A 16,767-nucleotide genomic window follows, 5' to 3' on the forward strand; every position below is an offset into this window, starting at 1 on the left:
AGCAAGCCCACCCTGTCACAGACAGCCTCTCGACGGGTGGGGCTCAGAGGCACCTTCCCATTGTTTTGGGAAAAGCTGGATGTTTCTTCCGCAGACGGCCCAAACCCGGCATGCGACAGGGCGATGGTGACCCTCCGCTGACGTCAGGGCACATGGCCACTCCTTGCATTGTTTCATTTGCAGGGTATCCTGTCTGGGGACGGAAGACGCGTCCCAGTAAGGAACACCCAAAATGGCCTCTTCATCCACTGCTGCAGTTAGCCACATGAATGCACCATTACACATACATGCACACTTTAAAGCAGCTTCACGTGATAAGGTTAGCCTTTCCTTGAACGGCTAACGCGAAAAACAGGAAAAACAGGAAAAACGGAAAACAGACCTGGACCCTGTGCCCCCACAATGCATCTCTCTCAGCAGGAAGATAAAGCCCCCCCCCCCCAAAAAAAAAAAACAAAACAGTCCCCAGTTCCATTAACACCCAGAAGGCATTTAATCTGTGCCAAGCCCCATATAAATTTTATATTTCATCTGTAGGGGATGAGGAGGCCATGATAACCTCCTTAAAAATGTAAGCAGCTTTTAAATACCAAAATCAGCAGCTGCTCCAAGTGGCCTAATCCCAGGAGGAAAACAGCAGGGCTGCTCCATGTCTGCTGGCTTTGGGTCGGAGCATCGCAGAATGGTATGTAAAAGGAGGCGGTGCTGTAGCCTGCAGGATGTCCGTGCATTTAAGGCCGGCAGGGCCGACAAAGCATCGTTTGTCCGTCTTGGGAGGATCATGTGCCCGGGAAAGGGGGAGGCTGCCTCCGCGTTCCAGGGCTGCCCAAGAAGCGCGGGGGGTGGGCCAGCAACCGGAGCACAGCAGAGGAATGCAGCTCACTTTCACAGCCTGGACCACTGCCTGTTTGTGAAGAGATCCCAGTGGCGGCTGGGAAGGGAGCGAGAATACAGACGCACAACTGCTACACGAAATTTACATTCACGTTTAATTTATTTAGCAGAACCTTTTATCCAGCAAAGCTGGGTCAGCCAGTCCCTGGAGCAATTGGTAGTTGAGGGCTTTACTCAGAGGCCCAACAGGTAAATTACCACAGGATTTGAACCGGTAACCTTCTGATCACATGCACAGTGTCCTTTTCATTTGCTGAAGCGCAGACTCTCTTAAGCTTATGTCCAACTGAGAGCTGACCGCTTTCCGGTATGACGCCCATTTGCATGAATGGATGCTGAAAGCGCCCAAGCTGTGCTTTTGTGTGGCACCCGGCACCCGCTGGACCATATTCCCGCCAACAGCATCCAGTTCTCACACGTCAGAGCCGTCTGAGGCAGGGAACCGACGGCCAATGGAAAGGCTTGGCCAGATTCCTGGTAAGTCGGGGAGAGGATGCGACCACAAAATTACGGCGTGACCGATAAACCCAAATCTGGACAGAACATCTCCAGTCATATCAGAGTTAGCCGTGTGCATGACGCATATCGACGTGCGATGCGGTGAAGCACCGTCACGCAAACCAAACCACTGAAACTGCTTCGTCCCGCTATAGGAACCAAAACGATTTCATCTCCAGTTTCCAGAATGGAGAGAGACTGACTCCTGCTTTTGTGAGCCATTATCTTGCAGACATCCTCATATCACAGACGCCACGTGAGATTTTCACACACTTTCACTAAAATCATCCTGTGCTCCTGTCACTGCGGGGTTAATGCAGCTCATTAGCGGCCAGACGTTCGTGGCATGAAAATGAGAGCAGAAGAGAACAGGGCTGGGCCAAAGCACTGATAGACAGGAATACAGTTTGTGTTAAACCATGAGAATAAATCACCAAAATTTCTTCGATATGCAACGTCAGGAAAAAAAATTCCTCCTGAACTAACCAGTGAAACATTGATGAGAGAACAGACTTTGCAGGGATCAGCATGATGCTGGTACTAGACTAAAACATTGCAGCAAGAGCTCGACTGAAGTTGGGTGACAGGAAGTTTGCAAAGCGTTGTTTTACTCCCCTGCAATCAGGTAACTTCCCCCTCAGGCTCACTGCACACGCAACTTGCTGGGACGAATGTCGCAGTTATCCCGGCCATATCAAGCGAAAAACATGGGATCTGCCCCCCCTTAGTCCACAACGACCCACTGGCTGCTCTCATCACCAAGGTTTGTTAGTTACACTGTCAAACAAGACATGATGCCCTGGATGAAACACCTGCAGATGACAGGCCCCCCGCATGAGCTGCCAGTGCTGCCCTGCGGTCAAAAAAAAAAGGAAGCAAACATTAGCCTAAATGATTCCTTTTTATACTTAAGACATCAGTGGTTTATTTCTCTCTCTCTCTCTCTCTCCATATCCACGCTCCTGAACAGAGACTAAAACAGGAAGATGAAGCAAAGCGGGTCTGTATATTAAACACAGGAAACAGGAAGCCAGTAGCCATACAAACGAGGCGTCAGGATCAGGCAGCTGCACCTAAGGCATGGAGGAATGAAGCGCTTGGGTCATGTCAGGGTGTGAATAGCGTGAGCATGCCACTGCCAGAATCATCAATAGATCTAATTAACCCCCACGCCCCAATCTTCAGGAAATGAAAAAAACATTTAAACGGTTAATTACACTACAGATATCAAAATGTCCTGACCTGAAACCGATACGGGAAATGAGAAAGGGAAACGCAAGAATCAATAAAACCACTGCTTGGTCAAGGACAAACACAGATCAAGTACAAACACTTCCTCATAACCCAGTAACCAACAGAGAACGTTTGTATTACTGGTCACTCAAGGCACGTGGTCTCCATCAAGCCCTAGGATGGCAGCAACAGACTCTTCCTTAACTCCTCCCCCCTCCTGCTGCTGGGCAACCAGCCATCTCCGAGGTGACCAGCAGCACATCGAGGCGGTTCGCAGAGAGACCAAAATGATGGACAGCACATTAGCAAATAACGACGCAGCATGAGATCTCCATACAGTCTCCTAGAAGGGAAGGACCGTGACTAAGGCAAGCATCGACCTGACCTACCCACAATGGAATAAGAGTCCTCAGCCCCTGCCTGTGGGAGGAGTCACATCCCACAAAACCACCACTGGCCCTCACGATGATCTGCGGCTGCTATTCTGAAAATACTGAGCCTGAACCTCCCGAGTCAGCTTTGCAGTTGGTCGGTCACTGCTAATGGCTGGTCATCCATCAATGGTGATCCCCCAATTCAAGGTCTGTCGTACCAGATCTAAAGACATAACTGTTAAAATGATGGACATGATTACATTGGAAGATCAGCTATTTTATGTTTGACGCCAGTTTGACCACGAGTCAAAAACGTTCAACAGGATGGAGCACATAGCCTAAATGAGTTGTTAGAATGAAACGCATCATTCTGGAAAAGGACACACCAGGTCACCCGTGACAAAAATCAAACAAGCACAAGACTATCTGAATATCTGAAAAACCAAAGCCGATTTCATTTTGCATGATTAAAAAAAAAAACAAAAAAACAAAAAAACAAAACCGTTTGGTCAAAATTAGCTCAAACTACTCTAGAGCCACAATGTCAGAGTTCAGGGTCATTTATCCCAGGCCCAGCTGACATCAGACCACTTCAGTGCTCATGATTATGAGCCACAAATATATTAGGGAATCAGCAGCAAAGGCAGGGAGAGACAGATCCATTGATGCAGTTTTTCACTCAAAGTGATACTTAATGTCCAAGTCAGGTGACATGGTATTTGCGCTGAATTTCAAATACAGAGAAACAAACTTTGCTCTTAACTGTGCAAAATTTAAAATTGAACAAATCCTGTCATTTAAAAAATGAACGAGTTATCAGCAGCGGTTTGAGATGACCGCGACCATGCCAAAGACCCTTTAAGCGTCAGGCTTCTGTTCGGGCTTCTTCCAGCCCTAGAGGGACCTCGATTCTTCCAGCCACTAAAGAATTTCGTTATACGATTCCAGCATTGTCACTGCAATATGCGCATACACAGTTATCAGATTTGTCAGCACTGTTTTGTGTCTGTTGACACAACTTGTGGCAACACCGTCTTTTTTTTGACACACTCCATAAGTAACTATAGCCCAGTAGAACTTTATTTCAGGAAATGTAATCTTTTTTGTTTTGTAAATATCAGTGTTACTTGAGGAAATTTTGCACATTGCAATGTGACATCATACAGCCTGACACCCCAAAAGGAGAAAAGTTCCTGCCCTCTTACAGACATTCTTCTAATAAAGTGACAGTTTCTTCTGCTCGTAAAGGGACCCTGATCCATCCGTTAATAAATGGACCACAAAACTCCGTCTGGACCCCTTCTTGACTTCTGCAGGCACCACAGAAATAATCTATAATTCAAGGCTGCCTCAGCCTGGCCTCACGGAAGTCCTGGACATGAAGTTTAGCACACAAGAGGCTACTTTGTACGATGACGTACTTTTCTATTGGCATAACCCTCTCCCCCATGAGCCCTCTGCCCTTAACCAAGTCTCAACACCTCATTTCCATTTCTACCACCCACCAGTAGGATACTCTACTGCTGCTTGCATGTGCCAACCATGCAAAACAAATGGCTGGCAATGGAAAAGACTCCTGAAGGACACTGGGGCAAAAGAACTCAGTGGGACAGAGCAGACCAAACTGATTGGCACAAGGGGCAACCCAGCCATGCAGGACCTCACAGCACAAATACGGCTGAGCCAGATCTCCACCAGCCCAACAGGAAGGGCAAAGTGTGGGCGGGCAGGGAAACGGGATGAGTGGGTTCATCGGAAGGTCAAGGAGAACAACATCCACTCACAAGTGATGTGGCCACAGTGGCAGTTGATGGATTAAGATATCCTGTAACACATGGCAAAGAGTGTAGACACGCTAGACCTAGAAGCGCATGCCAGGATGCCGTGAAGCGCTTTGCACATTTTTATGCTCTTGCTCCTGAACAGACCCAGCTGCCTGCCGTTTTGAATCTGGTTAGGTTAACGATTTAGAGTCGAACACGGTGGACCGAACGACGGATAACTCTAAGCGCTAGTTGTAATCAGAACTAGCCAAATGTCAAAATGTTGTGGGAAGCCAAAAAGCGTTTTCCACTTAAAGAGACACTTGGTGGCTTAACAGCAACATAACTGGTAGGATTCAAAGAGCCCTGAACCTCCCCACGTGCTCTTTCACAGGAAGAGTGACTGCGGCAAAAGGCATGGCATTAATGAATGGAAAGACTGCGGGGACCTGGGCCCGCAATTGCGGTGAATAAGGCTGATCTACATTTCCTGCACAGAGGTCACTGGGGAGCGCCAACATCGCCTTGTCTAAATCTCCGGAGAAGGAAGCTCTATGTAAATAATGAATCCTGTTTAGTGCTGGATTTGGTTCGAGACTAAAAAGTCAGACATAACAACTGTTTCATAACCTGTCTGTATCGCACCAAAACAGTATGACGTCATGTGAAATTATTCATTACGAGATCAAAACCAACCAGTGGTACCAACAAAAGCAGACCTGCCTGTGACTTACAGCTCAATAATCCCACCCACTGCTTTAATGCCCACCTCACCTGAGCAGACTACCTTTATTGTTGCGTGCAATCAACTAATGTTAGGAGAGAACAAAGAGCAAAATCTAAAAATGCTCAGACAATGACTCCAAAGGTAAACCCGGCACTGTGACCCCTCTCTGTTCTTATAGCAACCTGACAGATTGTGGAGTGAATAGATACAAGAACATTAATTCCATCTGTCATTAAGATGCTAAATAAGAACAAATTACAGTATGTTAGGTCTTAATTTTTCAATTTATTGTTTATTATTAGTGGATCTATTTACAGGTTGTTTTATAGTCAGTATGCGTATAAGTATGAATGTATGAAGTATGTTGTGTATATTGTATGGTGAGATTCTGTTGAATGCAATGCATGTTATGGAATGCAGTGGTTTGGGACCCAAGACAAATTGTCCCCCGGGAAGCTTAACATCAGACATGCCTTTTGATTCAACATGCCAATGAGACACAGAGTATCATCAGAAGTATGTTGAGATGTCATTGAGAGGAAAGAATGCCATGCAGTAAAACAACATAGCATGTTGTACAAACACAAGCTATTTTCTCAGGTATGGCAAGCAAGACACTGTTACGTTTTGAACAGAAACGCAAAAAGCTTCCGTGCTGGAAAAATGGGATAATTTTCTCAACAAAAAGGAGCTGGACAGAGATCGATGAGACGGAACATGGGCTGAGGCCCGAGTCCCAAAGGTGAGGCTGTGGGACAAACCGCAGGCCTCGGCTGCTGCCCAAGGTGGTTCAGAGGATAACCTACAGGCCATCGGCAATTACAAAAAAAACAGATGCAGACAGACAGCCTAAAGCAGGGGCACTGAATTATTTTCCCCCAAGGTCCAAATTCCAAAAGTTACAAGTCAAGGTCAACTGCCCCCGATAAAATTAGTCAGGGGGTTTGGGGTCATCCTTGGTAGATTTCGCTGACAGGGTGGTTATTTGATAGCTCTAAGTACCCAAGGCCTATAGAAATCCTGAGTAAAGTCTCCATTAAGACACAAATGGTAATTGAAACTAAAAAAGATTTGGGGAAGACTTTAATGGATTTAAATGTTGATGGGGCATAAGAAGCAGACTGCAAAGGAAAAAAAAAATCTACAAAATCAAAATGGAGAGTCAGTCTTTTCCCTCAAAGGCGATGGCTGGCGCAGAGCTCAGAAGACACCCCCATTATCGCAGTGTCACAGGCAGAACGCCGCCGGCGAGGCCTCTGCTCTCAGGGGGCTCATGTCACGACTGACTGAGAGACTGTAAACAAAAACTTACAGGCAAACTTTCCCAGCTAATCAGAGACATCGCTTCACTAGAGCCACTCGCAGAGGGTTCATGCATGTGAGGCAGGGGAGAGGTGGGTACGCAGGGCTCTCACAGGGGTGGGGGTCCCACATGCGATGGGGAGGCTACGTTCGGCTCCTCCAGTGGCACACTATCTCCCAGGCAGCCATATAACGAAGGAGAGAACTGGGCCGACTCACACGAGGCATCCGGCTCACCAAGACAACAGCAACACTTCATGGAAATGACGTACTTTTGTAATCAACAGGTCCAATTACAAGCACTGCTAGAAAGTCAGATATCAGCAATTCTTATCAACACATACCCGCCGCCCACTGCCGACACACAAACACAGGCTCACATTCACCAACCACCCCCCACCCCGCCCCGCTGTTACTCCCATATCACAGCACACCGCCAACCCCCTCATACTCCCATTGGCTGCTTGCAAAGACTCGACCCGACCCATCGATGGAGCTATGTCGAAAGCCTCCTGGACAGGAGCCAGATCTGCTGACCAAAGACATGCAGCCGTTCTAATGCAGGCATGCGGGGGACACTTCATATGACAAGAGAAACAAACTGCTGGGCTTCACTGGTCTTTTATGACCATTCATAAACCTACGTCCAAACAGAACCCGATCATCTCCGAGCCTAAGCACCATGGGTATGAAGGGAGTATGAAAGGAGAGCAATGTGGAGGGTGTGACACTGCCCTTCTGGGGATGCCCTGAGCCCCGATGCCATTCACACCCGACCCCCGAGTGCAGTGAAGGGCACTTCTAAGCGAGTGTGAGGATCTTACCCCCACCTGGCCGCAGCATACAGGAACAGGGCAGACAGTGTAGCCACACCCCAGAGCAGAAAACAGCAGGTCATTCTGCCGTACCCATCATTTTGTCTTCCTGTACATGAGAAGGCTCTGGACACAGGACACACGTGCAGATGCACATATAGCAAACTTGCCCCCCCTCACAGAACCCCAAACCGTGCAGTCACCCAAGCTTTAAAACATCTGGATCTAAAGTCCTATGTGCTCCATCTTGCTGAACGTTTTTGACTCGTGGTCAAACTGGCGTCAAACATACAATAGCCGATCTTCTAATGTAATCATGTCCATTATTGTAACAGTTGTGTCTTTAGATCTGGTACGACATATTTTATTAGTGTTCAAGGTCTAAGTACTGGCTGATAAGTTTGGGTCGGACGTCACATGCAGAATGCATTCTGTTCTTGAGCCAACGAGCCACGTGACAAATCAGAGTGTTGTGAGCACAGACGGGCACAGGCAGGTGCGGCCGGATCCCAGCCACTGGTTGACATGTAAACACAGCGGCACGATGGCACAAGGGCACCGATCTCAGGAAATGCACCTACATCCTCGTTCTTTTTAGAGAAAAGATACCAGACATGCGGAACCAAGAGCCAGATTTGAAACACCACATGCCTCACTGGCTTTAAAGAGCTCAGGCAAAGCAGGGCAGCCTGTGGTCAGAGCTCCTGTGTCCCCCCCCCCCATATCCCTGGAAGTCTGGGCCGGGCTGACTGGCGTGGGAAACTGGCAGCATCTCAGACCACAGGCAAACCAAAGTATTGACGATATGGGGTGGGGGGGAGGCAGATAGCTCAGCTTCATGAAACAGCCTCTGGCAGAAGAGCAGGTTCAAGAGAGCGGGTGAGGTGACATTCCTCCTCCCTCCCCCATCCACGCCAGTGAACTCAACCCGCGTCATTCAATGCAGGCAGGGTCACCATGCGGATGGAGCGTTTTAAGAGAGAAATCAGGATGTGAGGACTATTTTCAATTCAGCAAATCCTCGGATTTCCAGAGGGGCTCTAGGAAGACCACAGTAAGGGGGACGCCGGAATTTGTGATGGTGTAACCAGCCTAATCCTCAGGGAACCCCTGACAATCCTCCTTGCTCCCTCCCAACAGACCTGAACCAAACAAACAAGCATAAAACAAACAAAGAACAAACCAAACAACTGATTAGACGGACCTTTAAAGAGCAGCGATGCACAAACAAGGATCATGGTGGCAGGACAGGAGGTACAACCTCCCATGAAAGACAGCAGTAATAAATGTATCATGCACCAGTCAAATGACTAAATTAATGACCGTGAGCCGGAGCTTCTAAGCAATGTGAGATGCCCAGAGCTATGGGGTAACAATCCCCCTCCGACGTGAGAGTGTGTCCAGCAACAGGCCGGCACTGTACCACCCCACCCCCCACACTGCCAAACCCACAGCGCCAAGCTTCTCCGAGGGTACCCCCTGCCCCGGTCAGAAGGGGTACTAGCTGAACCGGACAGGCGTGAGGGAAGGCGAGCTGCAATTAGCTGGCCGGCCCGCATGGGAAACACTGCGGCTCCATTCCGCTTCCCCGTAAACACAGGAAGTAACGAAACAAACCGAATGGGCTGACGAGAGAGAGGAGAGGAGAATCCTTTGCATAATATGCACTTCCAGACAGCTTCCATCCACTCATCCAGCACAGACTGTCTGGGGAAGGAGCAGCGCAAGAGATCACTCATTTGACTAAAAGTATTTCCAGGCACGTTAGCACATTGGTTGGAGAAAAGTGTAGAAATGCTTCAGATTCAACCCATTATTTCTAAACTGCCCACAAACGCAACAAAGGATCTCTCTTATTCCTTCTCCCAACCTACACCTTATTGATATTCCTTTCACAAATCACAGAGAAATTATCCAGTGAAATGCAATGACTTTCTAACCTTCAGCTAAAATATTGGCCAATTTCACCCTCAATTTTTCAGTGGAGTCCCGGAAGGGACATGGAGGGGGGGGGGAAAAAAAAAAACACATGGACTTTTGCTGCATCTCGCAAAAACGTGTGTGAGACACGTATCGATTAATAACTGCACTGTGCTGGACTCATAGGTGCCAGTGACAGTAAGCAAGACGGCTAAGCTCTAGAATATTAATAAAATTTGCCTGTAAAGAAATCTGGAACACCAAGGGGTGATGCTTGCTTTTGTTGAAAGATATTAAAATTGGAAAACTGAATAAAAAAGTAACTGGTAAATCTTTACTCGAGGGGCCACCAATACTTAGTAATGACTCTATTACTAAGTTACAACTGAAGCATAAATCATTAACAAATCATGACCAAGTATAGTCGCTACTTTAGATAAAAGATGCGTCACGACTCATTTATAATGAGCAAACATATGAGTATTTGACTTGCGTTATTAAACCGGTCATGCACATGAAAGTGAGGTCCCTACTCATCAGGTCTGTTAAAAAATAGTGAGTTTTTAAAATGCGTGTCATTGTTTGGTATTACAATAAAGCATTATGACTAATGATTAAAATGGGCCATTCATAACACATTCTACATGTCACTCTCTCTCATACTCTCTAAATTCAGTGTACGATAACGTCACCAGAAAACAACAAATCCTGCCGCAGATCCCACCCTGATGAAAGTCTTCAGTGACCCACACCTGGAAAACAGCCCCCCCCAAAGGCTGACACACTCAGCCTGCCAGGGACGGCGTGTTGCAGTGAAAGCGACTTAAGATAACGGGGGCTGACAAACACAAATGCCACGCCCAACCTTACAAGGCAACAGGGCACCAGTTACGGTTTACAAGCCTGTATTAAAGGACCAGGTGGGTGTGTTTAGCCAGGTGATGGATCTCCAGCATTAAAACAACCCACACAGACAGACATGCAAGGCATGGCCATCCTACTGCTGTCTGTCATTATTAGGCTAATATCCTAATAAGGGGGGAAAAAATACATTTTACAGTGTTGAGCAGTTAAACAACACAGAACCACATTCTCCTGGAGGCCTGGATAAAGAACATGACTGATATTTAAAGCTATGAACCCAGTCTGCACAGCTATAGGAGAGAGAAATGATCATTCATTTGCAATTCGCGCAGTCCAAGCACGGGAACAGGCCACTTATCCGGCATGCCTGGATCATTTGAAGAAGGGGGTTAAGGGTCTTGCTCAAGGGCCCAATAGAAATGTGACTATTTCTATTAGGTCCAAACTCAAGCGGGCGACCTTCCTGTCACAGGTACAGAGTCACAGAGGTAATTAAAAAAAGATACAAGACAGGATTATTTCATACATTTCAACTGATGTGTCAAAGTGTGCATTCCACACAAGGCTTGAGAAAAGATCATAACCTCCACTGAGAAACTGGGAGGTGTAACTACAGATCCTGCGCAACAAACTAACAATGTAAAATATTAACCAAATGGGTGACTTAATACCCTTTTTCCTGTTACACGTGGACCTTAGGAATGGGAGACTCAGTGCTGGGCTGGGTGAGTAAGAGTACAGGACTTTCTTCAATTCAGGGGAGAGGAATTCTCTACAATCACATGATTCCCAAGGAATGTGCGAACACACCAAAAGACTCAGCTGCACATCGCCGGCATCATACTCACAATTCACTCAATGCTAAGGAACTAATTTTGCTGGCATTTCCGGGGGGGCATTAACCTTTGAGGGGCTAAAAAGGTTACCCCCTGCCCTTTTATTCCAACTGAGTGTTTCTCAACCCAGTCCTCAGGTATCCCCAGACAGTCCACATTTTTGCCACTCCCAGCACAGCTAAACCGGGTATTCGGTGCTCTTCAACATTTGGTTTCTTCATGTTTGTTTGGTTGAGGTCTTCTGGGAGGGAGCAAGAGTGTTTTCTGTCTGGGGGTCCCAGAGGACTGGGTTGAGAAACTTGGGGGGGGGGGGGGGGGGGGGGGAGTGACTCTGGATTATGGCCTGGAACACTAGAAGGTGCTTGGATATACCCTGAAGGAAAGGGAGCACAGGCAGGGACATCCGATACACAGAGCAGCAGGAAAGGTGCAGCACGTGCTGCGGATGAGCAGCACTGTAACCTGTCATGGCTTCAAAAGGGACTGTCAGAGGATATAAACATACACCACCACAAAGGGAGAAAAAAAAAGGTCCCCCACGGCAGTTTCCGGAAGCAGTAAAACCCTTTAAATGCAGGAGACCGCCCTGTAAGCAATCATAGGGCATACACTTACTATGCAATTAATTTCAACCTGAAAAACAACCTTCTCCAGGCCTCTGAGGAGGTCCCGTTAGGTTCAAGAACAAATCCGCATTTCGGACCGGCGTTTTAATTAAACCCTGGAACAGCTTGTTTCTGTTACCAACACAACCAGGCTTTTGGCCTGTGGAAAATTACTCAACGGTTGCTCTAACGGAACGATGAGGAACAGCACAGATTAACTGGTGCCCTTACAACAGGAACAGAGCTGTATCTCTGCAGAGTTCCTCTGTAAACAAGCAGCCGCTGGAACACTGGCCTCTTGACAAGAACTACTTATTTCATGATTACAAGGGGGGCATTGTTATGCCTTTATTTTTCACCATAACTCCGGAACATGCGCTCTCAGTCTGTACTCTGAGAGGTTGCAATGTTCTGCTGGTCATCTCTTTGTTGAAAGCTGTCAACTGCCTGAGCAATAGGGTTCCAACGACTGGAAACAGTCCGAACCATCCAACCATCTGACACGCCACTTATCCAGTATCTGGGCACAGAGAGCCTGGAGCCTTTGCCAGGAAGCACGGGGTACGAGTCAGGAGACACCCTGGCAGTCATCTGCAGCACAACAACACACCACTTCACCCAGCCCCATGTTTTCTGGACTGCAAACTCCACAAGCAGAGTCAAGAGCGGGATTCAAACCTACAACCTGGAAGGTGTGATCCTACCGAATCTACCATTTTTCCACCGTTTCAAAAGGTCTGAAGGACGTCTGGAGATGAGAGGTGCGAGGTGCTAGAGTTCAAAGTGAATCCGCAACTGAAGCAAAACCAAAAACAGCGATTTCCTAAGTTCTAAATAAAGCAAAGGCTATAATGCAGCACTCTGATGTACATCTCACCAGCAAGGCTCTGCTCACATTGCATGGTGCAATTCACACAGCGCAGACCCCAGGTGCACAAGCCACCGAAACATATAAAGTGAGGGACAGGAGACCTTGAGTTAGCGTTGAGGCACCAGCAGAACACATGAACCGCCAAGAAGACCCAGCTTAATGCCATCACCCGAGATATACTGTTATCGAAATGAATGTTTGAGGAGGAGCAACAGGGATTGGAGAGCTTTGAGACACCAGCGGGGAGTCCAGCTACCCGGCCGTCTTTGGTAATGGCCCAGTGCCCGTGTCATCTATCTGACATTCTGTCAACCACCCCCACCCAAGTCACAATATATTCTGGCTGAGCTCAGATTACGCAAATCGCAAATGTTATCCTTTCAAGCAGAAGTCTGGCCTACTACAGGTTCTGACATACGTCTTAATTAGTGCCCCGTTTTTGCTGGAAACGACAGTCAGCTGACTTACATGCAGTATAATGCAATGTGCAGTGACAGACTTCGGTGAAAAACCCACAGGTTCCTCCAGAAACATGAGGCCCATGAGAAGGGAAATTAACGAGTGCCAGCTGACACGTTAGGGGAGGCCTCGCGGCTGCAGTCTCTTCCATAAGATTGGCACAGAAAGACACGACAAGAGCTCATGTTCATCTCGTCCAGGTACCAGTCGGTAAGCACATCCACGGGAGCAAAAACTGGCCCAAAACGCTTGATTCAACTTATGACTTCTCTGTCCAGAAATGTCACTCTAGATATCTTTTTGTACGGAAGAAAAAAGAATTTCTTTCTTTGTCAACCAATCCAGCTCTGACTGCGGCACACAATCGGATAACCAGGAAAATTCGCGAAGCGTCAGAAGCTGGGGTGGAAACGCGGCATCACTCATGAGGCTACCAGACGGCGTCTGATTTTAGGAAGCGCTGCGTATTGGAGTCATCTCCTGGCAAGGTTTGTTAAAATAAAGAATAAAACAGGATGCCATGAAAATAAACCAAAATAAACAGAGAAGAAATGAACTATAACAACAAAAGATGAGGGGAAAGTAGGAAGTATATGGTTTTAAAGGAGAAATTAAGGCGCAAATTCAAACAAATATGAAATATGGATGCCCTTGTCTATAGGTTAACAGACAAGGATGAAATGAAATAACATGTTTTTCAATGACATTTTAACGGAAGGTAACAACATAACTTTAGAGAAAAATATCTTAGGTTATATCAAATTATATCACTCAGCGTCTGGACAACGTAGGGGACGGCCTCACGGCCCGACGGCTGGCAAGTGGCGGTCTGTCGAGTCTAGTGAAAACGCCAGAAGCTGGGGAGGAACCGGTTTTACATCTTACCGGTGCACACCGTCCAGCCGCCGGGGCGGGGGATTTAATATAAAACAAGCGCGCGTCTGTGCACCGGTAAAACAGCGCGTTGTGTCAGCGCTGGCAGAACCGGCTGATAGCGGCCAAGTCGTACGCGAAGGGGAGGGGGAGCAGGAGACAAAAAAAGGCAGAGGACAAACGCTGCACACTTTGTACAAACGCAAATTCCTATGCCTAATCCCAGAAAGGCACAACAGCATCATCTAAAGTACCCCAATCTGTTTATTTTATTTATTTATTTTTCTAGCCGGCAGACGTAAGGGATCGCCAGGGCAGTGGCAAACGACCTCGCTTCATGGTCTCTGTACAACCGCATGCAGGGGACCGGGACAAAGACGCTCCGTCCGGGGGAGCCCCCCCCCCCCCGAAAGTAAACAACAAAAGGACGCTTTGCTGTCGCCCTTCTCTACGGGATGAAACGATCTCATGCGTCTTCACTGTTGGCAGTTTTCCGCTGGGTTCACCACTGATACTACTATGTGCTACAGTTTCAATTCAAATCGCCGGTTTTAAAGCCGGTTGGGCAACGCGTCCAATGCATGCATTTAAAGAAGGAATGCATCGACCCCTTTTGACGGAGACCCCCCCTTCACGAAAATGTTACGATCTGGGAAATTAAATGAAATAGTCCTATACGTGATAAGATCGCATTCTCTCATGGAGACAGTTTTTCGGAAATAAGCAAACGGACCCAGTTAATACAAGACGCAGGAAAGCGAATATTATAAGCTGTGGGAAAACACAAAGTGTCAAGGCGGACTAATCGAATGAAGGTGTTGGTATTTTCGGTTTGAAAACTGCAACAATAATAAAATGGAGTGGGTGGTCTTTGCTCAGCACTTACTTCCCCCTCTCCATCTATAATTTGATCCTTTGTATTGCTGGGTGCCCCAAGCTCCAGCGACCCATCACACCACACAATCCCACAACCCAACAGTCTCCGCACCTTCAGGTTTTATCGTGCCATTTCGTTTTTTTTTTTTTTTTTAACGAGTATCTAGAACTAACTAGGGTAGATCAGGCATTTATTAAGGACGTGATTAACGTTTCTCCAAAAATGACACTGCTTTTAAATCTTAATTATTTTGATAGCTTAATATTTTGCATAAAAATAAACATTTAACCACAGTTTCCCCCACCCCTTGGATAAAGTCGCTCCGGTAGATGGCACGGGACGGCTCCCTGCTTGCGCTGGCTTACCTTGGGCAGCTCCCGGAGCTGGTTGGCATCGAGCAGCAACTCCTCCAGGCTGCGGCTATAGCGGAATATCTCCTCGGGGACCGTCTGCAGGGAGCAGTGTCGCTTGTCCACCGACTCTACGTGGCGGTTACAGCGCCACAGCGGGATGCACTTCAGCATGTCCGGCAGGGCGAAGGGCGCTGGGGCCGCTCAGGTACTCCGCATCGGACAGGGTGACCGGGTGGGGGCAGGTAGGGGTGATGGGGAGGGGGGGAAATGGAGGGGCAGATGGGCGATAACACAATATCCACAAACAACGATACAGGAGAAAAATGTGGAAACCGCACAAAATCCAACGGGTAGAACAATTCTCAAAAAGGAAGATTAATCCAGGGAAAAATAGAAAGTGTGTAAAAAGCAATATTCCCGGTTGTCTTCAGCAGCTCTGGTTTTCATCTAAGCTTTCCTTTGCAATACTGCAATCCATCAAAAGGCAGTTCTCACAGCTATGTCACATTAAATAAAAACAGTGATTTTTTTTCACTCCCCCCACGTTTCTTCTGTTTTTTTTTTTTTGTTCTGTGCAAGTAACTAAGTTAGTACATTAAAAGAAACGAGCTAAATAACTTTAAAAGAATCGTTAAAATATGAACAGAGCTCTACTTTTGAAGCTGGTGGCTTGTCCGGGTAGCTGGAAGTTCCATTCAATTATAATAAAATGACTTATTAAAAACCGCTTTCCTTTGTAAGGTCGCCTAGATGACTTGTTCAATCGCCCCGCTCCTCAGGGAGATGTAAGGCAGAGACTGCGGCGGACGATCCCCCATTCACCGTAACCCGCAGCCATGCCCCGTTCACGGCTCGGCGCTGGTGCCGGTGGCCAGCCCGGACTTTCCGTCGCTGGGCTCGGTACACAGCAGGCACTATCTACACAGCAGGCTCGGGGGCCGATACGATACAAGCGCCCTTTCAATCCGCGAGCTGGGGGTAGAAATCAATGGATTAAAAGCAAAATCCCGTCCAAATGGAGTCTCGCTCCTCTCTTAGCGCCAGGCCGGGACCAAAGGGACCAGCCAGCTGTGCCTGCCTCTCCGCTCGTCTGCTTCCCGGGAAAAGCTCGTACCGCCCTGCAGGTCTCTTCCTCATGCAGGCAGCGAGCAGCCGACGTGAGGCGCCTACTTTCCGCTCAGCTGGGGAGGGATTTTCCAGTGTTCGCACCCAGGGGCGCACAGCAAACAACTAAAGGAGGAGGGGGTCTGCCGCCGCTTACCAGCACCGCCTCGTCGCTGTGGACTATTACTTTCCTTTTAACCGCCCCCCTGCATACGCTATAAAGCGGCCGGCCAAACGACAGCGACCCCTAAAGCTTCGGAGGCCATTTGCAGGCTGTTGCATATCCCACCCACGGTGCGGTGGCACACCCTGCTGGGTATAGGTGTTACGGTCAGAAAACAAGACGTTACTTCCCCAGAAGGTCCAGAAACCTACGCTGACAATACTTAGACTAAAAAA

The 16,767-nt window shown here is 47.7% G+C and overlaps 1 protein-coding gene and 1 long non-coding RNA gene across 18 annotated transcripts in view; one reads left to right on the top strand and one right to left on the bottom strand.

Annotated features, from left to right (window-relative positions):
• scrib (scribble planar cell polarity protein) overlaps nt 1-16,588 on the bottom strand; it is a 77,444-nt gene extending 60,856 nt beyond the window's left edge. For 9 of the 17 annotated variants that reach the window (XM_049005695.1, XM_049005831.1, XM_049005833.1 and 6 more), the window contains exon 1: nt 15,277-16,587. In XM_049005695.1, coding sequence (XP_048861652.1) covers nt 15,277-15,435 — 159 coding nt within the window. In that variant the 5' untranslated portion in view covers nt 15,436-16,587. Of the gene's footprint in view, nt 1-15,276 lie in introns of all 17 variants that reach the window. The other 8 variants (XR_007390927.1, XR_007390874.1, XM_049005687.1 and 5 more) reach the window with 2 other exon arrangements.
• Nucleotides 13,105-15,315, top strand: LOC125730785 (uncharacterized). The gene is made up of 3 exons (XR_007391081.1): nt 13,105-13,371; nt 13,507-13,649; nt 14,324-15,315. It is a non-coding gene; the product is annotated as an uncharacterized LOC125730785 (long non-coding RNA).
• Nucleotides 16,589-16,767: the final 179 nt, after the last annotated feature.

The sequence above is a fragment of the Brienomyrus brachyistius genome, chromosome 1 (assembly GCF_023856365.1).
Source record: "Brienomyrus brachyistius isolate T26 chromosome 1, BBRACH_0.4, whole genome shotgun sequence".
Taxonomy (NCBI): Eukaryota; Metazoa; Chordata; class Actinopteri; order Osteoglossiformes; family Mormyridae; genus Brienomyrus; species Brienomyrus brachyistius.